The sequence below is a fragment of the Tetrahymena thermophila genome, assembly GCF_000189635.1.
Source record: "Tetrahymena thermophila SB210 genomic scaffold scf_8254371, whole genome shotgun sequence".
In the NCBI taxonomy this organism is placed as follows: Eukaryota; Ciliophora; class Oligohymenophorea; order Hymenostomatida; family Tetrahymenidae; genus Tetrahymena; species Tetrahymena thermophila.
The window spans coordinates 70,320-93,655 of NW_002476155.1; the positions used below are offsets into that span (position 1 = coordinate 70,320).

A 23,336-nucleotide genomic window follows, 5' to 3' on the forward strand; every position below is an offset into this window, starting at 1 on the left:
TTATTTTTTTTTCCGTAAAATATTGAATAGATATTAATAGAAATTTAATTAATTTTGAAATTATTAAAAAATTAATTTAATTTTATTCAAAAAAGATATGACAAAAAAGTTATTGTAACATTGATTATAAAATCTTAATATATTTATTTAAAATATATCCTTAAAAATATATAGGATTTAGAGATGAGTATTCAATCATATATTAAAAAACTTAGAGTAAATACAGTATTTAAATAAGAAGAATAAATCTTAAATAATAAAAATATATTTTTGTTGGAGATATTTCATTATAGAATATAATATATTTATTAGTACAGATAAAATTTCTAATTATCTAACTTTAAAATTGATCAAAATTTTTTGTTAAGGAAAGAAAGTTTATTTATATCCATTCAATAATGAATGAAGCTTCAAAATCTACATATATAAAATAGATAGCTTTGAACATGATTAAAAATTAATAATATAATGTGGTCATTTTAATAGAGTTAGCATTAATACAAATTGAAACAAATATTGAAACATAAATGCCAAAATAGAGAAATTAAATTTTTTGTTGTAATTTAATAAAATTATTCAAATTATGAAAAATTCAAATATAATATGAATGTATATATATATGTACATAAATGGTTTAACATTTGTTATACTTATTATTAATTAAATAATTTGCTTTAAGTTTTAAGAGAGTAATTATATGAAAATTAAAGTAAAGTCAGCATATATTATTAACATTTATTAATTGTTAATATGACTGACTGATAAATGTAGGTTTAAAATCCTGGAACATTTACTATTTAATTGAAATTAATTTTAAAGAATCATATTTACAAATTGAAAATTTAAATAATTCTAATTATCTCTTTATTATAAGTAAGTAAGTAATTAAGTAGTACATTATTTTTCACCAATCATCATCCACTTCAGATATATCGAATCCAACCTATAGAAAATAATTTTTAACTATAAAATTTTTAAATATTAAAATTTACCTGTTTTGACATGTTAAATACAGTATTCTTAGTGTCTATTTTAGGAATCAGCAATTCCTGAGTTAGTTATTTGTTAATGAATATCTGTTCATATGTTGAAAGCGACTTTTTTAAACTAATAGGTAGCTACATTGCTATACTCTCAGATAATCCTATTGATATAGTTAAATATTAAGGATAGTAAAATTATTTGATTAATTTATACCTGGTATAATCTTTGTTAATTCTTGCATTTAATCTTCTTGAACTTTTTTTTGATACTGATGTGCGATGAATCTCTTAAATTGACTCTTAATATTAATAAGGATTTTAATGAATGATTTTTGAATGTATTAATTACAATTTGCGATATAATTATGAGAGACCCTATTTCCTCTTTACTACTCATCAAAATTTTCTAAGATATGTCATCAAACATATGGTTGTTATTGATAGAAGGTTATTTCATGTAAGTTTATAAATTTTTGATATCATTTTATATATTCTATATGGAGTGATTGACGATTTTATCTTTGTTAAACTCATTAAAACTTCCAAGACTGCCAATTTATATTTTTTGATTTTTAAAACTGTTTGCGTTATTAGTGGAATTCTTATCAATGTTTGGAAGCTTTCTAAATTGTAGCTGTTATCCATTGTTCATCAAGCCACCATTAAAACAATCTAAAAGATTATTACTATCTATTGGAGTTGTTTACTTCTTAAAGTAGGTGTGAGCTAGATTGCTACCAAAGTTATTATCTGAATATTAATCTTGTCTTTCAGATAAATTTTAGTCAAGGTTATCTATTTATTTAAAAAAAAACAAAAATATAACTTGCTGATTTATAATAAAATAAATAAGAGTTCGAATTTAATTATGTTTCTTTTTTAGTAGAATTAAAAAAGACAAAATATCTATTTACAATCAGATTGTTACTAATCTAATTCGAGGTGATTATTAGAATTTGATGAATTTTGAGCTTATTTTTGTTCTTAATTTTATCCATTTAGTTTCTTATTATTTGACAAGGCACTCGCATTATTTAGCAATATCTGCAAAAATTAATCACCATTTTTTTATATATCGTTTCTTGTGCTTCCTTTTGGTAATTAAACAATATTTGGGGAAAGGGTTTGAGCAATTAGCATATTCCTGAAATCATTATTCGTTTTAGCCATTTAATTTTTAGGTAAACTACCATGATTAGAAAATCCTAAACTATTAGTTTAGAATTTCAAATAATTGCTTTTATTGTTACTTGAATTAAATTAAAATTTTTATTGAGTTTTTCTAAAATTTTTGTGTCCATTTCCTAAATTTCCACTGCCTCGATCAGATAATAGATTCACATTATGAAATTAAAATATTGGTTGGTCTTCCAATTCTTTTTTATACTGTTTGAAGATCTCTTTGTCTTAAGCCTTTACTAACTCTATTTTTTTATAGCTATTTAGTGAATCTACCTAATTTTATAATGAAGGGAGTCTCTTTTACTCTTATTGATGAAAACTAGATTTGAATCTTTCTCGTTAAGATGTATACTGATCTTTGTCTTTCTTAACTTGAATTCTACTTTAAGCAGAATTTCCTATTTTGGGTCTAATAGACTACAAAGAACTTGCGCTTCTTTCTTACTTTGATATATTTACAATATTTATTTACTTATTCAACTAATCTAGATTATCGAGCAGGTCAAAGTCCTTCTTAGTTTCCTACACAAAGTCATCCTTTTCTTTAATAAAATCAAATTTAATGAGAGAGAAATTGCTAACATTCGTTTAAAGGCGATATTTTTTAAAAATAATGAAACTAACAAAACTAAATAAATGCTTTTTGTCTATATCATAAAGGATAATTTAATAAATTACAAAAGTTATATTCACCACAATTAACTATTCGAGCTTCAAACGCAGGAGTGTATGAAGATCTATCAGTAATCTTATTAAGTTTTCTAAGATATTTCATCCCATAAACTACTAAACCAAAGGCTACATATTTCTAGTCTTTGTCAGGTTAAGCTCCAAGAGTAATATAGAATTAAGACGCATTAGTGTGAGGTACACCTTAATTAGCCATTCCAACAATTCCAGGTTAATCATGTTTTATTGCATAATTTTCGTCTTCAAATGTTGGACCAAATATGCTTTCATCCTTTTCGAATTCAGAGAAAGCTCCACCTTAAATGAAAGCATTTTTTTAAATGGCATGAAATAAAGTGTTTTTATATGTAAGACGCTAGCCTTTGGAGTTTTTAAAATTTCCTTAGCAAAGTTGGTAGAAGTTTAAACAGGTTTTAGGCATAATCTTTGAATTGAGTTAAATAATAATACGAAACTAATTGATTTTTTACACTTCTTAGATATTTATGTTGATGCTGTGCATAGACTTTACTTTTTTATTGCACTCAATAAATCCATTCTTAAGCTTAATGTCGAAGAAGACATATGTAAATGTCTCACTAAAATTAAAATATTGCAGAAGCTTGCTGTGAGTCATTTAGGTGAGTTATAGCAAATATTCGTTTTGCTAATTGAATGAATAAGGTATACTTCTAATAAAAATTTCTTATGGGAGACCAAGCTCAGTGACAAATACAGTAATAAGATGCAATAAGCTTTCAACATATCTGCTTGAATTAATTAATATAATAGGTGAGTTATAACTATGATTAAGTATATCATGAGATTTCCTTTTCAATTCCTTTAAAATGTAATCAAAATGAGTTTGATGTAGTGTTACTATTTCAATATCTACACAGTCACTAAAGTAGAGCAAATCTTCATTTGAATCAGTATCATTATTAATCCAAAGCTCGCTTTACTAAATAATAAATTCAAGCTCTGGATCGCTATTTTTTCCTATAATAAGGACTTCCATTTTGCGAGAATTTTGACTTTAAAAGGTCTATCTTAGATACGAAGACCCTGTTGATGGAGTTGCAGCTCTTTATTACCTACTCGTAATATTTGAAGCAAAATTTATCATGAATCAATAAAATTTTTTAGTTTTTGGAGCTGAAAAATCTTAAGAAAAGCTAATATAATTGAAATATTTTATGCTGGAGTCTAGTATTATATTTTATAAGATTATAGTAGTATTTTTGTTGGCAGACAATCTGAATAATATTTTTCTTTTTTAATTCTTTATTAAAACTATTGATTCATCAAATTAAAGAAATACAAACAAAATATAAATAAATCCAAGAAGTTATCAAATTTTTCTTTTTGCGCTAATTAGAAGTGTAATTAATTCATTTTTACATAGATAAGAAAAATAAATCAATCCAATAATAGATAAATATCAAAAAAATAGTATATAAAATTCAAGGAAGAATCAGCTTATTTTTTATTATAAGCATATATTTAGTAAGATCAGTATGCGAATAGTAAAACCAATATTTTGCAAAATAAATATATCAAAGCAGTAAAAATATTGGTAAAAATTGAATAATATAAATAGTAATTATTTACAATTTAGGGCTAATAAAGAAAGATCTTTATTTTTTGTGATAAAAACCCAAAAATCAAAATTAAAACTTACTTTCATTAATATTTTTCTATTATTTCAAAATTTATAAGACCTGAAAACTAATACTCTTAAAATTTTGCCTCTATTAAATTGAATATTCATTCATTTTTTCATGTAACAACATAAAATAAACTTATTATACTACTATCTAATCCAAATAAAATTTATGTATATTTAAATAAGTTGAAAGTAATGCATTCTACAGCTTCAAAAGTTTATCGACTAATTTTTGTAAAGTTAGATAAATGAGTTCTATCTTTAAGTATGAGATTACTAGAACTGTTAAAAATTTCTTTTAGAAATGATATATTAAAGCTTACATTACAAAGAACAAATAAAAGTGGCAATTATTTTCAGTTAAAAAATATAAATTGATAATTTTTTGATTTTAAAAAAATAAAAATATAAACAGAGCAAGACTGATTAAAAACAAACACTTCAAATAAATTAAACTTATTACAATAAAAACATAAAATAAATTTTAATGAAATTTTAAATAAAATCTTCTTAAATACAAAATTTACTTTGATGAAAAGTAAAATTTATGTATTTAAACAATTCAAGGACTATAACAGAAAAATTATGAAGAAAAAAAGATAAATATAATTAATTTAAGTTTGATTTAAATTAAATTCAAGTAGAGATGGACTAATAAAATGAACTAAAATTATTTAAAAAAATATTTCATATTAGTGAAAAGATAAATTTAATTATTTAAATGACACGAATTGTAAAATATTTTAATATGAAATGAAAAAATCTTTGTTTATATATAAACTTCTAACAATTAATTTTGTAATTTTAATTGGTATTTGAAATAATTAAGAATATTTTTTATTTTTTTTTACATGCAAATACAATAATTGATTAATTAATAATTAGTTTTTTACATTCTGATTAAAAAAATAGAAATTTGCCAGCAATTAATTTAGCAGCCAAACGATTATCCTACATTATATATAATCAGTAAACTAAAAAAACAAACAAATAACTTCAAAATGAATGCAGATAAAATTAAAAAATGGCTCTTTTTATAAGATAATAATCCTAACACCTAAAAGTATTTAACAGAAATGCATTTTTAAGTAACTTTTTAGCCAAGAATTTAAAAATTGCTACATAAATTATAGCTAATGTCATAAATCATTGGTTTATTGCTACTAAATTATAATACAATATATAAAAACCTATATTAATATTTATTTATTATAATTGAAATAGAGACTGAAATGGATGAGGTACTGTTGTATTATTCTGATTATTTGCTTTGTTTTATTTTATATGGAGTATATCCTAGAAGAGAAGAAGTATATTTCTATTTATTTTATAGTCAGCATTACCTCTCTCTTTGGTCTTTTAGGAATACATTTTTTCACCAAACTAAAATAGCACTACTCTTACTTTCTATCTGCTTGCAGATTAACTATTTCTTTAACATTTTTGCTGGTTGGAAAGGAAGAAATTTAAGAAATATGCTCATCTATCTAATACTTCAATATTTTAGTAAATACATTATAAAAAGTTTAGAAATTATTCTTTTGCTACTATTAAAATAAAGCTAAAGTTAAATTATTTCAATAATAAGCAATTGCTCTTGATAAATCAACTACTTTAAGCTTAAATTCTAAATTTTGCTATCGAAAGAATAAAATTATTTATATCAAATTCTATTTGATCTTTGAATTACTAAATATTAAATTTTATAAAAATGCAAAATTTAAATTGATAAACATTGAAAAAAAAGCAATATTTTTTTATTTTATTAATTAGGTAAATATTTATTTAGCCCTAGCTCTTTAAGCTCCTAACTTTATTATAGATTCTACTTCTATTTTAGTGCAAATAGGAGTACTGACCTTCTCGTTTGGTATTTCTTTTTTCAGTATATTGAGCCTAATTTTAAGTTACATATTGATATTTATATACAAATATAATTCTACCAAGTAGCTTGTTGAAAATTATGAAAAGTATTAAAATCAAAATTATTGGTCTGCTTTTGTTTTGAATAAATATCCAATATCTTTTTTTGTAACTAAATATTAAAATCAGTTACAATCTTTTGTCTTAAAAAGTAATTTATTGTTGTTTACTTTACAAATATATTGAATATTTTTATTAAATAGACTATAATAAAGAAGCTTAAATAAAGTACAATTATCTTAGTAATGAATAAAATTTCTTAAAATTCCTCCAAAGCATCAAAGTTAACTTAACTATGTCCTAATTTTCTATTGCTGATGAATTTAAATTGTCAGGGAAAGATACTGACTTTTTAACATTTTTGAAATAAAAACAGAAGTCTAATTCTCTGCTAAACCAATAAAAATAAAACTAAAAAGTATATTCTCAAGTTGCATCTGTTAACAAAGATGATTTAGATAAGCATAAGCATCAAAAGTTAGCAGTTAAAAAGTTAATTTCAACTAACACCCTATCTTTTAACAAAAGCAATACATAAAGTTAATTAAAAAAAGCTTATTTAGAAACCGCATCTAAAACTATAAACGAAAACACATTATCTGATATATTAATAGCCCAGAGATTATGGTAAAGCTTATAAATATTAATTTATATATACAAATGAGCTAAATTAGTTACTTTTAAAAACAAACCTTCCAAATTTATAAAAAATTGATAGATAACTCACATTTCTTTCTTCTTTTGAAACATTTTATTTAGAAATCAAGGCAATATAATATTTAAAATATTTGATAGTGAGTTAAATTTTAATATAAAAAATTAGCTTTTTGATTTATGAATTAATAAATTGATAATTATTATTAAAAAATATTTCATTTTGAAAATTTTAATTTGACTCATTATATAATTTAATTTTTAAAAAGTTGATTTAAATTTTTTTAAAATTATTGAAAAAGGCAAGATATAGAAGCTGAACATGTAATAATTAGGGTATTTGAAGGAGAAAATATGGATGAATTTATGTTTTCAATTGAAGAATATCCTGTATAAAATTAGTCTTATCAAGGCGTTAAAAAACTTAACAAAAAGCTTACTAAAGTTGCTATTTCAGGGCTAAATTCTTTTAATCAAAAGTTTAATATTTTTTAAAATTCATTAAAATACCTTAAAGAATTGGCAAAAGAAATTGATTAAAGTATTTAAGGCAGAATTAGAAATACTCATATTGTTGATACATTGAAGTTTTAGATAAATGGTATGCTTTAAGAAGCTGTAATATTAAAAAATAGGATATTTTGTATTGAAAATTACATGAATATTTTTGTTAAAAAGAATCAAGTTAAGCTTAAAAGCGATTAAATAAACTTAGATCAAATGCTTTCACTGCTCAATAATTTCTTCCCTTAGGTTGATATCAAAAGAAATTATTTGGATAAGATTATCCAAAATGATTAAGAAAAAATTATGTATATTTTGATTTCTTACATTTCGAATGCAGCTACATGTGCTAAGGTTATGCCAATAAAAATGGAAGTTAGCAGTGTAAGCAACGATCCTAACATAAATTTAGTTAAAATGCCAATTGAGAGAATAACGAATGAAAATATATAAGATAACAACTCTTCTAATTAATATAATAGTGGGATAGCAGGAGGTGGTGTTATTATAACTCTGAATAATAATCAACATCATGCAACTGAAGACGATAAACCTTCTCCTCAATAATTAGATAATCTATCACATATATAAAAAGCTAATAATAATAATAACAATAATTTGTAAATAAATTAAAATAAAACATTTCTTTCAACTGCAAACCCTTAATCATAATTAAATCAAAATCTGCCTGCTGCTTCTCCTACTTAAATTTAGTCACAATACCCAAGCACAAACTTTTTATTAACAGGAAACAACAATCTTAATCTTCATTATAATACTGGATCACAAGCAGCGAATAATTCTAGAGAAGGAATCAATTTATATAATAACTAATATAACTAACAATAGCAGAATCCTTCTAATTAATTCATTTAAGTTAGATAAAATTCGTTTGCTAATGATAGCAATTCTTACTTGGATGGAATCATTTTTAAGATAAGTTTTTACCACGAAAAAGGCGAAGGTTTGATGGACCATTTCAACTGCTCGGAAGACAAAGACTCTTCCAAAGTTGAACAAAAAATTTTACAGAAATTTGTTAAAGCTGTTGGTCCTTAGCAAAATATTATTTGCAAGTCTCAAATGTAGATAAAGAGTAGCGAAGAAGAAGATGCAGATGATGTAGATGATGCTTTAAATATTCATGATTTTGAATAATTTGCTTTTTATTAAAATCATTTCAAATAGTTTTATCAGAGTAAATAGAATCAGTTTAAAAAAATATCCTCAAAAACAAGCTTTTCAAACAACAGACCGTATTAAAAGTCAAATTATTTCAATCATCAAAATGAAGAAGACGAAGAAAATAACATTAGTAATAACTAGACCCAAGATTAGTACACTCTATCAACTTTTGAATTGATAGTTTTTAGGAATAGTGAGATTTCTAACAACACATTTTTTAAAACTAGAAATTCAATCGCAAGTGTTAAGACTCACTTCTAATTAAATAGGATTAATACAGATGACATGATAACAAGGATAAAGGCATCATCTTCTAACTTTTAAATAGCTAATTTAAATAATCCCAAAATGAATATAAACAATATTTCTAATACTTATCACTATTAAGCTGATGGAAACTAAAATTTAAAAAACACATCAAACTAATTACCTACCTTCAACTTTTAAAAAAATCTAATAATTGGAAACACAGAGGCCATTTAAAACATAATAAGGTAAATACCAGATTAAGAGGAAATGAGTGAAGGAATACAAGATATTTCTGATGAATTGAAACATGGCGAACAGCATTCAGTACCACCTTCTATCTTTTAGAGAACTCTTCAATTCCAAACAGACCACATACACGATAATTAATCTCATATTTAATCATTCGAGGCAATACCTACTCAAATAAATAAAGAAAATAAGCATGAACAGCTAAAATAAGACTCTTAACAAAATATTTTAAATTGCGATATGATCGAACTGATGATTAAGAATAAAGAAAATAACGAGATAATAAATAGTAATTAAATTTCAAGCTTTAGTAGCCCACTTAAGACTAAATCTTTTTAAAATATTATAACCATATCTTAGAGTGTTAAAAATTGAGTGGCAATTTAATAAAGAAATATAGTGTCAAAAAAATACGCAATATTTGCCTATTATCTATTGCAGATTGAATATATACTATAATCTATAAATTAATTAGGTCATCAATAATTACAACTAAAATTCAATAAATATAAAATTTATGATTCAATTAGAGGTTTCCAAAAGGAATATCTTAATTATTGAGAGATTAGAGAGATGTCAATGAATTAATTTTAAAAAATGCAATATATTTCATCATAAACCATAAATAAATAATTCAATTAAATATCTTATAATCCAAACAAACAAGTAATTCTTGATTAAGTGTATGGATAGATAGTTAGAACTATTCTTAGATGTTTTTTAACTTAAAAAATATTACAACTTTCTAAAAAGATCTTTAAAAATAATTTTCTAATTGTATATTAATTGGGTTTGTTAGCTTGTAAATATATTTATTTCAATTATTTTTATCTTACCTGTAATTACTTTTGTTTCTTCTTATTATTTTAGAAGCCGTAAGTTGTTTTGGAAGTAAAAAGTATTCGATTATTTATCTATCCTATTTATTTTTATAGAAATATATTTTTATTTTTTGTGTTTGTAAATTTCATTTTATTTTTTATTTATCTTATTTAACTGCTAAGTAAAGCAATAGGTAAACAAAAATATTCTTAGCACAGGAATCGAACTTGAAAGGTTTTATAAAATACATATTTTTGGTGAGCACATTATAATTAAATGAAGAAATATATTTTTCTTATTTCAAATTAGTGAATGAGAGGGAAAAGGGGTTGAAATTTAAATAAATAATTTTTGATTAAAAATGGATACATTGAACAAAATAAGATACTTTAATGCTTCTAAATTGAAAATAAAATCAGTCAAAAATGAAAATACATTTGAAATAATGATTTTCAGATTAATTTGTATAAATGCAGATTATTTACAAAACTCAAAAGATCAAACTAATAAATAAGAAGAAAACCAATAAAAATGAGCAAAATTAATTTTTTCAAATGAAAAAATTTAATTAATAAAAATGAGCAAAATCATTAAATAAAAACGAAGAAAATCATCTAATAAAAATGAAGAAAATCAATAAATAAATTGTTTAGAATGAAGATCGTCAATTAATAAAAATGAAGATATTAATGAAAGAAAGAATAGCAACAATAGTGTATCATATAAAGAAATATAAATATAGATTGGGGTGTATTTGAAGATAATAATGTAATTAAATAAGGCGGGAAAAAAAAAAAAAGGGCGTCGGAGGGAATTGTTAATTAATTATATGTAAAAAAGAAGAGGAAAGCAAAAATGATAGAGATAGCGAAATTTTAATTGAAAATGAGCTACGATTTTACATGTAATCCTTAAGAAGGAATAAAAGTACAATTTTGAAGAAAAAATGAGAGTTAGTCAATTATGAATAATGAATATACGAGTCTATGAATATATACATAATGGATGCGTATATTTGGAAAGAAATACATAAATGGAGCAAAGGCGACAGCAAATGAAGTAGGAATGAAAATAAATGAAAGAGGAGAGTGAGCAATAATAAAAAGAAAAAAATATTAATAGGAAGGACTTAAAAAGGAACAAGAAAAATTTAAATATTGACAATCTTAATATTTTTCTGAGCTCCGCAATTTTCTTAATAAATTTGTGAATGAAAAAAAAATAAATAAAAAAAATATATAACTAAGTAAAAAGAAAAAGAAATTTGAAGGCTACTAGTCGTTAAGATATTAAGTAAAGGATGGGGCCTGATAACAAAAAGAGAGTTCACGGTACTCGCGGAGCTACTAAAGCAGGCAGCGCAAACAAGAATGGTGCTGATGAACAACAAGAATGTACATAAGTCTAAATTTTTTTGAAAAAATCAGACAAAAATTTTTAAATATTTTTCAAAAAAGGGATAAATAGTCTCTTGCTTAATCAAAATAAAATGCATTAAGTTTTTTGTTATGTTTTTTTTTTCTTCTTCTTTGCAATTCTTCTGATAATCATTTTCTTTATTGATTTTTCACAAGATTTGTTAATAGAAATTTTTATCGGGCTTTAATTTTTTATAAGTTAATATAAAGCCCCGCCTTTGGTTTTAAAACAATCCCTTTGAAATCAAAAATTTTCAAAAAGAAAGCATCGTCTTTAAAAACAAAGAATGAATGAAAACAAAGTATCTTTGATGTGAATTGATTGTATCTTAGTTCTTAATTAAAAATTGTTTGTTTATTTTTTTGAGCAGTCAAACAAATTAAAACAAAAGGAAACAAAAAAAAGCGCAATAATTTATTAATTAATTAATTTATCAATCAAGCAAGCAAACATTTAATATCTTTCCTTGCTAACAATTAAATGATCACTATAGTGGTAAATAATTGCTTAATTGATAAAAAAAAATATTGGATTGTACACAATATAATAAAATCAAAACAAAAAAAAACACATTGTTTTTTGAAATAAAAAAAAGAAGATAGATTAAACTACTAAGCAACAAGTTAATTAATCAATCAATCAATCAATAATATATTAAAGACTAAACAAAAATTCAAGAAGAAGAGAAGAAGAACTTAGCGATTAACCCTACTTATTATTTTGCATACACTTTATTATAATATCTTAATATATAAAACGATAAAACAGCCGATCTAGCTAACTAAAGTAGAAACATGAAAATAAAAGCTTCGGGCGAAACAGGCATCAACAAAGATGGCAAGAAAACAACTTAGATGAAAAATAAGGGCAATCTTAGGTCCTAATAAGGAACTGGATCATCTAGCTTGTAACAGTAATAATAATCGGGGTAGAAGAGGAAGCAAGGATTGGGAGGAAGTAATATTAAGTAGAGCTACACTTCTACTATTAACGATGATGAGTAAATCGATGAGGTAGAAGATGATATAGAGAACATAGATCATTAATATGATGTTATTCATAGTAATTACATCAACCATAATAATAACAACATGAATTCAGTGCAGTCATAATAATCAAAAACAAATCATCTGAATTCATAGTAAGCAAAGGATCTCAATCATAATACTTTCTAATCACCCTAGAGTCTTTTGGAAGAGAGCAAGGAGAACACTTCTGAGTGCAATTCAGCTCAGACAAAACTCCGTAGAAGCGCCAGGAATACCACAGAATCAAAATGTCTTTCATCCAATAAGACAACTCCTATACTTATTTCTCCTACTAAAAATGCAAGGACCAAGTAATTTTATTAACAATTAGTATTCTCATTCAAATCGCTTACTATATTTTTATAGAAAATTATTATTTTCTTAACTCAGTAATACAATAAACACGCTCATTCTAATTGTCAAATTCCTCTTTTTATCTTTAATCCATTTATAACATGCTTCCTTAATTAGCAAACAAATTTTATATAGATAAGCAGAGATTAAAATCACCTTTAAACCGCGAAAAAACTATAATTCCTATTGAAAATTTTTTTTCAAAATCTCAAACTAAAAAAATATAATCTTCTTTTATCAAATGTATCTTAAAGGATCACTTCATTTTTAAAACTATAATTTCATTCCAAATTTAAATTTTTTACAAAGATTTTGTGAATCATTAATGTTTAATACCTACCTACCTGACTGACTGAACATTTCTTGTTTCAGATAAAGATATTATAAAATAAAGAAAATAAAAATATTCCTTTCGGAGGATTGGATCTCCCCACCAAGGATTTTACCAAAATATGTAAAATAAAATGGGTAGGACCCCTTTAAAATTTATTTGCTTAAGCTAGAAAAAACATTATTATAATATTTTCTACGCAATGGTCAAAATCAAAGCTAAAAAATAAATTTTTGTTGTTAATCCAAATTTTAAACTAAATTTTCTAATAAATAAATTTTATATGCAATTCAGCGATTTTATCGTGATTCTTAAATAATTTTAGCATCCTTACAAAAATAATTTATTCCTTTCTTGGTATTATATGAATTCTTAATTAATTCAATTTTTTATGCTTTGACATTAAATGTCCTCAAACAATGAGAAATTCAGAACTAATCTAATCTAATTCTCGTTATATTTTAATACGATTTTGGATGGCAAAACTCAAAGTCTTTATTATATTTAATATGATTTCCCTCCTTTGCTCATTCAATCAAATTTTAAAAAAACTTTTTCGCAAAGGAAAATTCATTATAATTAATTAATTTAATAAAGAAATTTAAAAGCAATTAAATTTTAATAAATAGTTGATAAAATTTAAAATATTTTGATTTAGAGGGTAAGAAATTTTATATTTCGAATTTGAAATCTTCAAAATGTCTCTACTTTTTTACTGTTTTATTTATTTAAGCTTCTTTTTTCAAAAATATTTGCTTTTATTCGCTATGAATATTTAATTCAACTATTAAAAGCAGGCCCTCTATAATTGTTATTCCCTTACTTTATTTAATCTCGATTTGGGCGCTTTTTTTTTACAATTCATATGAAATCTTTCTTTTTTATGTTCTATCAGAAATTTAAAAAACAATTAGAAGAAACATAGCGATTTAAAATACTGAGAGAAATAACAAATAAGCAAAGAGAGAGAGTAAAGCAAAAAAAAATTTTAATAATTTAAACAACTCAGCATCTCTCCTCTTCCAATTTTTCTAATAAACAAGCAACATGAGTGTAGTATTGTAAACAAATTTTTATAAATTCAACAGCAAAAGAACCCACGCAGATGACTAAAGTCAAGATGAGCTTGAACCAGCTCTGCGTAAATAAATTCAAAAAAGTTTCATGGAGAATAGCCAAAAAATTGAAGAACCAGAAAGCGATAACGAACAACAATAAATCTAAACAAATTAATACCATAATAGAAATACTTTAGATAGTCTTTGCAATAGTTAAATTGAGGTAGAAGATGAAAATTAACTTTTTTCTAAGAAAGAAAACAAAGGTAGAAACTCTCGCTAAAATTACAGATAGCCTATAAGTAAAAAAGCTGATCTTAAAGTTGAAGCTAACCTAGACAACAATAATAACCAAGATGAGACAAAGGAGAATCATTTAATCACCTTTTCTTAAGAGAGAGACTCAACATATCAAAATAACATGGATCCTTCTCACAATAATGAAAGAAACTATAAAAATTAAGTTGATTTTGCTTAGGATGGAGATTCTGATTATAATCTAAAAAATATACGCTTACAAAGAATTAATTTTGAGTATTCAGAATCTGAAGATACAGGTGACTCTAATAGTTAAAACATCAAAAAAGCCAATAAATCAAGAACTTTAACATTTTAGCGTATCAGTAAAAAAAATTAAATAGGCAGCATAAAAGATGAACTCGATGGATAATCTCAGAGTTTCTAAAGCGGCAGTCTCTTGATCCAGGTTTGTCAAACTGATGAGCACTATCCTCCCTTATTCAACCAATAATATCTAGATGATAACTTTAACTTAATTTAAAAGAAGCAATGCCACATTCGCTAAAAGAGAAGATTCCTCTAACTTAACTCAATAAACAGCATCTCAGTTGATAAAAATAACTTGATCTATAATCTACTCGACATGAAGGTCATAAGAGAAAGAGAAGAAGGTAATTTGAAGGACTTGGATGGCATCGTTGAGTACGAACAAACTCTTAGACCTCAGACTACTTCTAAATAAAAAGTCAAATGCAACTGCAAGAAGAGCAAGTGCTTGAAGTTATACTGCGACTGTTTCAACTAGGGTCAATTTTGCAATTCTGAGTGCAATTGCACCGAGTGCTCAAATACAGAAAACAACAAAGCAGAAAGAGAAAGTGCAATTAAGCAACTATAAGAACGTAATCCTGACGCGTTCAAGCCTAAAATTCAAACAAAGGAGGTAATTAAATGCTTATTTTTTCTTTATATCTAAAGTACTAACTCAAGCCAAAAGCTTGATAGATAGATTTTTCATTCAATTTTCTCTTTTTTATAAGTTTTAAATCTATTTTTATTACGATTTTAATTTTCTTGTGGTTGAGTGTTTCTCATCAGCGCAAGCAAACAAATAAGCAAAGAGGAAGAAAGAAAGTTTAATTTGAATTGCATTTTTTAAAGTAATCCTTAATGCAAATTTTCTTAATAGTAAATAATTTAATAATATCTTTCTAAATTGTAAATTTTTATGCTAATAATTTCTTCCCTCCTTTCTAAAAATCAAATCCAATATCTAATACCTAAAATAGTAATCATACAATAAATAAATTAATCAACCTTCTTTTTTCAACTCAATAAATAAATAAATAAATAAATAGACTTGGCTTTCTCTAATTTTTTTGTATAAATAGCAATTCAAATTATGAGGATTTTACCCATACCATAATCACCCATATAATTTATCATAAATAAAGAGTCATAGATGCAGCTAAGCATTAACTATTTCGCTCTCTTTATTTTTAACATAAATTTTTTTTATTTAATTTCCCAGTTTAATCCCAAATTAACATTTGTTAAAAATTAATTTTACATTTAGTTCTATATTTTATTATTTACTTTTATCACTTAAGAGATAATTTAAAATTTTATTTTAGAACTAATTCATTTATTTTATTACATTTTAAGAATCTCTAGAAAAATTACCATGCAAAAAAATACAATAACAAATATAAATATATTTAAAATAGATAAAAGACGATGAAGAAATACTGATTCACAACAAAGGATGCAATTGTAAAAAATCTGGATGTGAAAAGAAATACTGTGAGTGCTATAATACAGGGGTAAAATGCAGTGACTAGTGTAAATGCGAAGGATGTAGAAACAGAGATCCTTCTGAGATAGTCAAAATAAATAATGCACAAAATAATCCGAGTAATGGAAATTCGTCATTCAGTAACTAATACAGTGGAAACAATAAATAAGTGGATCAATATCTAAACAACGAAGAGCTATACTAGCACAATAGTTAGAGTATGTTACACCATAACAGTAATTTAATAGGAAACTCCTTACTTAGATAGTCATAAGAGGATTCCATACCTAACTATTCGTAAAGCATGAAGAGGTTTAACATGGGAGAGTACAATCCGAATATACCAGCGAGACTTGGATCAATTGGAATCGATTCATAAAATATGTTCAATTCATAAAATAAATTTTATTTCTCTTAAGATGATAATCTTCCAATAAGATTCTCTCAGAACTCATAAAACAACATAAATCCCTTGAAACACTTCCAAAGCAGCATAGCAGGCTTCTCATCTTCATAATACAGAGGAGGAATGTTTGATGACAATAGCTAAAAATCAGAGAACCAAGTATTTGAGCTACAACTTACTGATGGATAGGTTAAAAATATAATAACGAAAAAGGAATGAAAACGATGAAAGAATTTATATAACCGACATTACCACCAACCAAACCATTTCAATAAATAAAAAACTATAATAACTATATTACATCTATAATAACTAATTGATTACAAACTTTTATAAAAGTAATTAACCATAAAACAAACAAAAAAATATAATAAAACTAATCCACCATAAATACTCTTTTAATTACCTATTTCAATCTTCTTAACTACTCCTTCATCCTCCCTTACTTCTTCCTATCGTATTTATTTAGAAATAAACACCTTTATACTATCCTAGCATAAAAATAGATGTCTCATATCTAAAAATGAAAAATAGATAATCTAATTATCTATCTATGTACCTATCCTATCCATCAACTTCTGTATCTAAGCATTCCATAAATAAATGCACTATCCTTCCTTCCAAATATTCCACTTAATCAATAAATATAATTGATAAATCCTAACAATTAAGCAATTTATTATAATAAAAATAATCCTTATTTTAAAATGATAATTACTATTCTATATAATTATAATAATGTTAGCTATTCATAATAGATATAAATAAATATAAATATTAATATAAATATATTATTTTCTATGCATTCTACATGTTTTAATTATGATTATTCCCTTTATCGGTTTACTTTTCAGTCACTAAAAAAATACACACCTATTAAAAAATTTATTGCTTATTATAATAACATTTTATTTTAGTGTTTTTAAGAGTTAATTATTATCAATAATCTAACTTTAAAGTTAAAGCTTAAAATCATAATGTTTTATTAAGTATTTAAAAATTAATTTCAATATTAAGAAATTATTAATTATAAAAAACAATAATTTTATTAGATTTAATAACTTAGCATTTATATGAATAATATGGACTAAATTACTATTAATTATATATAATTTATTCGAGTTAAAATCTAATTTTATATTTAATTATAAATATCTGGTTACAGTTTTTGAGATAATTAAGAAATAAATTATCATAATAAAAACATTTTTACTTTAGTTTTAAAAAAAACTTTTTTAAATTATAAATTTTGCTAAAATGTTAACTAAAATTTGATTTCATTTTCTGTAATTATCTATTACCTTTAACACTTTATTTTAATTTTACCCAAAGTTAGGTTTTAATTTTTTATCACTACTATATGACATTATACTGTCAAAATTATTATCAAAATCCTCAGCAATTTATTAGTTAATATCAAAGTTTTCTTTATCAACTAAGCTTATTGTACTCTTTTTCTATGACATTAAAAATGGATTATCAAAGTATTCATCTACTTTTTTATATCTTTATTCAAAAAGCTCTACTGAATATTACTTCCATCCAAAGAAACCCTTTCTCATTAACTAAATTAAAAATGAAAGTCAAAATTTTTTTAATTTAAAAAATATTTACATTAAAAGCAAAGTGTTTTGTTGCTATAAATTTAAGTTTCTTTAATTCTATAGATTTATAGAAAATATTTCTAAATTTATAGAAGAGCTGTCTTTTATAGAACTGGATGGATTTTATATTTTATATTTTATCAGCTTAAATTTATTGGTGATGCTAAATAAAGCTCACAAAAAATCTTTTTTTGAGAAGAGTTTACTGTAAGAAAGCACCCTTATCGTGTATCTCTATTTCTTCATTTTAAATATCAATTGATTTCTTCCACAATCTGATTGCTGATTTTAAATTCTTTTTTTTCTAAAGTCTATTTATAAATTGATTTGTTTAAATAAAAATACATCAAATTTACTAAATAAGTTTACTCTAATCTGTCAAAAATCTTTCTTGTAAAAATCTTTTTGTTGGCCAAATTTTACATCAATTTAATAAAATATATTTTTGTCAACTCTAAGTTTTTTATTTATTTCATAAGTATTATTTTTTTTGTGTAGCCTTTGTTTTTTTGAGAGTATTTTTTCATTTCTTAGAAAATTCTTGCCTTACAATTCTTTTGTTGAAAATAATAAATTCAAATTAGCTTTAAAAAAATCAAATACTATTTAATTACCTTCTCAATTATCTCTCTAGCATTATTCACGGCTTACTTTTTGAAAAAAGCTTTTTCTTTATTAATTTTCAAAAACTCGATAAAATATTAAGCTTTCTTAAAAAGACTCATATACATAAAGTAATCAGCCTTTTATATTTTTTCATTCATTTATTTCTTATTATTTAAATTGATTATCATTGATTTCATTCCTAATGTCATCAATCTCATATTGTCATGATTTATAACTATTTTATCAATAAACTTTTATCTCCATCTTTTCCAAAGACTATTTTTATAGTATATAAGAGCCAAATCCTAAATTTTAATTAAAAAATTAAATTATTAATTTTATTTTTAAAATGTTCATACTTTATTTTGCTTTTTTGATTTTTACTATTAAGCATGGTCTTAAAGAGTTTTTATTATCAAAGTAAAGAGTTTCTTAATGTAAAAATTCAAAGCCAATTTATCTTTTTTTCTTGACTCGCTATTTTGAATTGCTCTTTATTTCCAAGTCTCAAAGATGTTGAACTATAGTTGATGTGCTTTTTTATCTTTATTTAAAATTTACTTATTTAAAATATTCCTTTTTTAAGAAATTACTTAAATATTCAAAGACATTTGAGTATTTTTGCATTTTAATCTCTCTGTTTACTCTTAATATGTTAAAAGCTTTACTTATAAGAGTATTGTAGTGAAAAGAAAAAGCATCTCTGAAATACTCAGAGCTTAAATTAGTATTTTATTATAAAACTGCAAAGGCTTTTTGCACTTTTCTTTAAACTTATTATTTCTAAAATTGTTACACCTTTTATTCATATTCCTTTGATATTTGTTTTTCCTATTCAAAAGCAAATATTAACTTCTAAAAAACATTGTTTAATCTAAATTAGAAAGTGATTTTATTGTAAAATCTTTCAAGTCTCCATAGATTTAAATATTATTTTAAATTTATCAGATTCTTTTTATCTTCTATTTGTCTCAACTTTATTCTTTCTATCTTAGATCTCTCATAGAAAACTGTTACAACATCAAAAAAGAACCTTAAGGTTTTCTACAATTTAAAAGTATAATATTTTATTAAAATTAAAGCCATTTTTTTTTTTACATCATTGGAATGCTTTATTGCCATTTAATTCATTAATCTTTTTGACTTCTTTTTTAAAGAGTTCTTTTTCATTTCGAAAAGAACTTTACTGCATACAGTTTAGAAAAAAAAAGTATTTGATTTTAGTATTTTTTATTTGTCTTCTTGCTTTTAAAAATTTTAAAATAAAAATTATTTTAAATAATTATTAACGAAAGTCATTTACTTAATTATTAAAATTTTCAATCCACTTTGATATGTATTTCTTAGTCATTTTTTATCTATATTTATCAAAAACAATACTTCCTTTTCTTTGTAGCAATGAGTTTTCAACAGTGAATTACTTCCAAGAATAAATAACTTCCTATAATTTATTGCATCTTTTTTTATTTACAATAAAATTTACAATCAATAAGAAGAATTTAAAAATATTTACAATCTTTTTGAAATAAACTGCTCAAGTCCATCTTTAAGTTGCATTCTTTTACAAGAATAATTTTTGAAAACATTAAAAACTTTCTACATAACCTTGTAATTATATAGATTTGAAGCTTAAAAGTTTCTTTCGTATAAAGATTTTAAAACTGAAAAGTATGTGTGCTTTTTATTTAGAATAATATTTTCATTCTGCCTCAATAAAAGTTTGGAATTTTTTTAAGTAATCAAAGCATTTTTTATTAAAGATGTCACCAAAGGTTTATAATTATAATGAGCAGAACAATCTTAAAACAATTAGTAAATACTTTATAATTGAAGAGATTCATTCTATCTTAAAATGTTAGATAAATAAAGATTAATTATAAAATCTACTGAAATTGTTGAGGTAAAAATTAAAGAATTTGCTGCCATCCTTTTTTAATACTATTTTTCATGGTAATCCTTCATTGAGTAAAATGCTTTTTAAATGAGATTTTATGAAATATTCTTTTAAAGATATTCTATTTAAGTCTTCTCAAGAACTTTTTCATGGTATTTTTCAACAAATTTATACAAATATTATCTTTTTATCTTCATCTCGTTATTTCTCTTCACTTTATTGTATCTCTCCTGAGTTTCACTACTAACTATCCCAAATGCTTTCAGTAAGCAAAAAACTTTATCTTTTAACTTTCTTATAAAATAGCTATCAGCTTCTTTCTCTAGATTTAAAATTTACTACTAAATTTACCTTTTAAATAAAAATTAGTCAAAATTTTAATGTTAAACAATTTATTTACTTTTTCTTTTTTTACTAGTTTTTGTATATTTATAGTTTAATAAAATAAGAACTCAAAATTTTAATATTTTCTTGTATTGTACAAAAATCCAAATCAAAAAGTTATCTGTCTGTGCTTTTACTTAAAATTTTTGGTGTTTAGGCTTCATTACATTTTTTTTCTATGAATTTAACGAATAAGCTTTCTTTAGTGGTATTCTAAGGCAGATTGTAGCTTTAGTCTGTTTATTAGAAACTCATTTCATCTAGACTTTGCTCGTGTCCTGTCTAAAACAGATTATTAGCTGTATTTACTTGATGAAAAGAGTAGCTTTCATCTAAAAATTTTGTGTTATTTTTAACTCTGCAAATTGAAGAAGCATCAAAATCAGCAGACATCCTAGTCATATTTATTGCATTTTCGCCTAATTCATCCATATTAGTTTCAATCATATCAAGATTATCATACATACAGTTTATAAGGGATTTTGTATATTTAGTATTAGCATTATCTTTGGTAAATTTGATTGTCTTTGTTCTAAAAGTGTTGGTATTAGATGACATAGTGGCTAAATTATCAGTATTAGAAGCTGTAGCAACAGTTTCTAGCTCTTAAAATCCTTTTGTGTTTTCTAGCAGATATATATTTTTTTATTTCTTTTAAAAATTCGGAAGTTTATTTGGAGATGCCATCTATAGATTGTTATATGTAGAAGGCGAGTTATTTGTTTAAAGAGGTAGCTGAGATGGAGATGTCACTTAATTCAACTAGCTAAAGCTATTATTTGATTTAATCTATCTGTTACTTTAATTTTAATATTCTAATGATTCTTTCGCTGTCAATTATCTTATACTGTCATTATGAGATTCTTTTACTTTAGGCTTTTGAATAAAATTTAATTCAGAGCATTGTTTCACTTATTTGTTTTGCTCATCAATTTAAATTTCTCTTTGCATTTTATTGTTGCTACTTTTGTATAATAAGCTTAACTCCTAAGTAGGAGGGGACATCATCATATTAGAGCTTTTATTTTGGTTTTAATGACTATCTATACTAATATGAGGAGAATTTTTTATCTAAGACTGAGATGACTATTTTTATAAATTTTTCTAAGATACTTGATTTCTTTTGTACTTTATAAAACTATCAGATTCTGCTATGAAATTATCTTAATTCATTATAGGAGAACTGCTCTCTTATTGCTATTTTTTAAACTGATCTTTCTTTTTTTGTCTTTTGTAGAGACAGTTTTTAAGTAAAACAATAAAGGCCTTCATCATCAATTTATTTATATAGTCTTTATTTGCATACATGCTCAAATTCTTATTTGATTCAGCGCTCTCCTCAGATTTTTGATACTAAGACTTAACAGGCGATTTGAAAATTTATTTGCAAAAAGAAAGCCAATCATCCTTTGAACTGCCTTTAGGGATTTATTTGCCAATTTAATGAATGAAATTGTAATAAAGCTAATCCTTCTCTGAATTGATATCTTTTTTATTAAATTAATAAAATAGAATAAATATTATAATTATGCAGTTTTACTTCTCTAATAGAGTATTTCATTATAAGAACTTAACACTTTGATTGAATTAAATTCTGAAGTTGGATTATATCTCTTCTCTTTCTACCACTTTTGGAATGCTAGTTCTAAAATGTCTTCAAGGATATCTAAACCTTTATTGAATACAAATGAATAAATTCTCAATATTTGCTAAAAAATTAAATAAATATTTTTACTTATTCCAGAAGTGTTTATTTTTTCGCCATCCATTTTAATATCTTTAAAATAATCTTAAATGTTAATTAAAGTGAAAACTAATTTTTTACTAATTATTTGCTTGCACTTAATTTTGAAATTTGAATATAATAAAAATTTTTTAACATTCAAATTTGTTTATTATCCAACCAATAATATCAAATTATTATTCTACACAAATCTTAATTCGTTTGAAAATATTTTAAATAAATAATTTTTCTTTCTATTAATCAACCTTTTTAAATTACCAAATATTCAGAAACATCATTAAAAGAAAATTTAAATTATGAAATTAAAAATAAATCAATAAATATTTTGATAATAAATAAAAAAACTCATTAAAGTTTTTTGGGATAACATTAAAAATATTTTTATAT

General features: G+C 23.7%; 4 protein-coding genes across 4 annotated transcripts; 2 read left to right on the forward strand and 2 right to left on the reverse strand. All coding sequences in view use genetic code 6, as the record gives it.

Moving 5' to 3' along the window:
* Nucleotides 1-904: 904 nt before the first annotated feature.
* Nucleotides 905-3,960, reverse strand: TTHERM_00466090 (peptidyl-prolyl cis-trans isomerase, cyclophilin-type protein; the record flags this gene model as incomplete). The annotated part of the gene is made up of 6 exons (XM_001025007.2): nt 905-943; nt 993-1,144; nt 1,198-1,282; nt 1,333-1,778; nt 1,898-2,707; nt 2,844-3,960. 6 exons carry the CDS (start codon nt 3,958-3,960, stop codon nt 905-907), a joined length of 2,649 nt encoding a protein of 882 aa, XP_001025007.2.
* Nucleotides 3,961-5,351: 1,391 nt separating this feature from the next.
* Nucleotides 5,352-9,639, forward strand: TTHERM_00466100 (transmembrane protein, putative; the record flags this gene model as incomplete). The annotated part of the gene is made up of 5 exons (XM_001025008.2): nt 5,352-5,588; nt 5,725-6,006; nt 6,274-6,574; nt 6,627-7,050; nt 7,380-9,639. 5 exons carry the CDS (start codon nt 5,352-5,354, stop codon nt 9,637-9,639), a joined length of 3,504 nt encoding a protein of 1,167 aa, XP_001025008.2.
* Nucleotides 9,640-11,296: 1,657 nt separating this feature from the next.
* On the forward strand, nt 11,297-16,936 carry TTHERM_00466120 (tesmin TSO1-like CXC domain protein; the record flags this gene model as incomplete). The annotated part of the gene is made up of 4 exons (XM_001025010.2): nt 11,297-11,480; nt 12,274-12,844; nt 14,307-15,459; nt 16,244-16,936. The coding sequence occupies 4 exons, from the start codon at nt 11,297-11,299 to the stop codon at nt 16,934-16,936; spliced, it is 2,601 nt and encodes an 866-aa protein (XP_001025010.2).
* Nucleotides 16,937-17,994: 1,058 nt separating this feature from the next.
* TTHERM_00466130 (hypothetical protein) lies at nt 17,995-22,974 on the reverse strand (the record flags this gene model as incomplete). The annotated part of the gene is made up of 12 exons (XM_001025011.2): nt 17,995-18,282; nt 18,332-18,632; nt 18,691-18,875; nt 18,936-19,232; nt 19,287-19,471; nt 19,521-19,971; nt 20,026-20,172; nt 20,231-20,384; nt 20,441-21,172; nt 21,222-22,692; nt 22,746-22,877; nt 22,941-22,974. The coding sequence occupies 12 exons, from the start codon at nt 22,972-22,974 to the stop codon at nt 17,995-17,997; spliced, it is 4,377 nt and encodes a 1,458-aa protein (XP_001025011.2).
* Between the last annotated feature and the right edge of the window lie 362 nt (nt 22,975-23,336).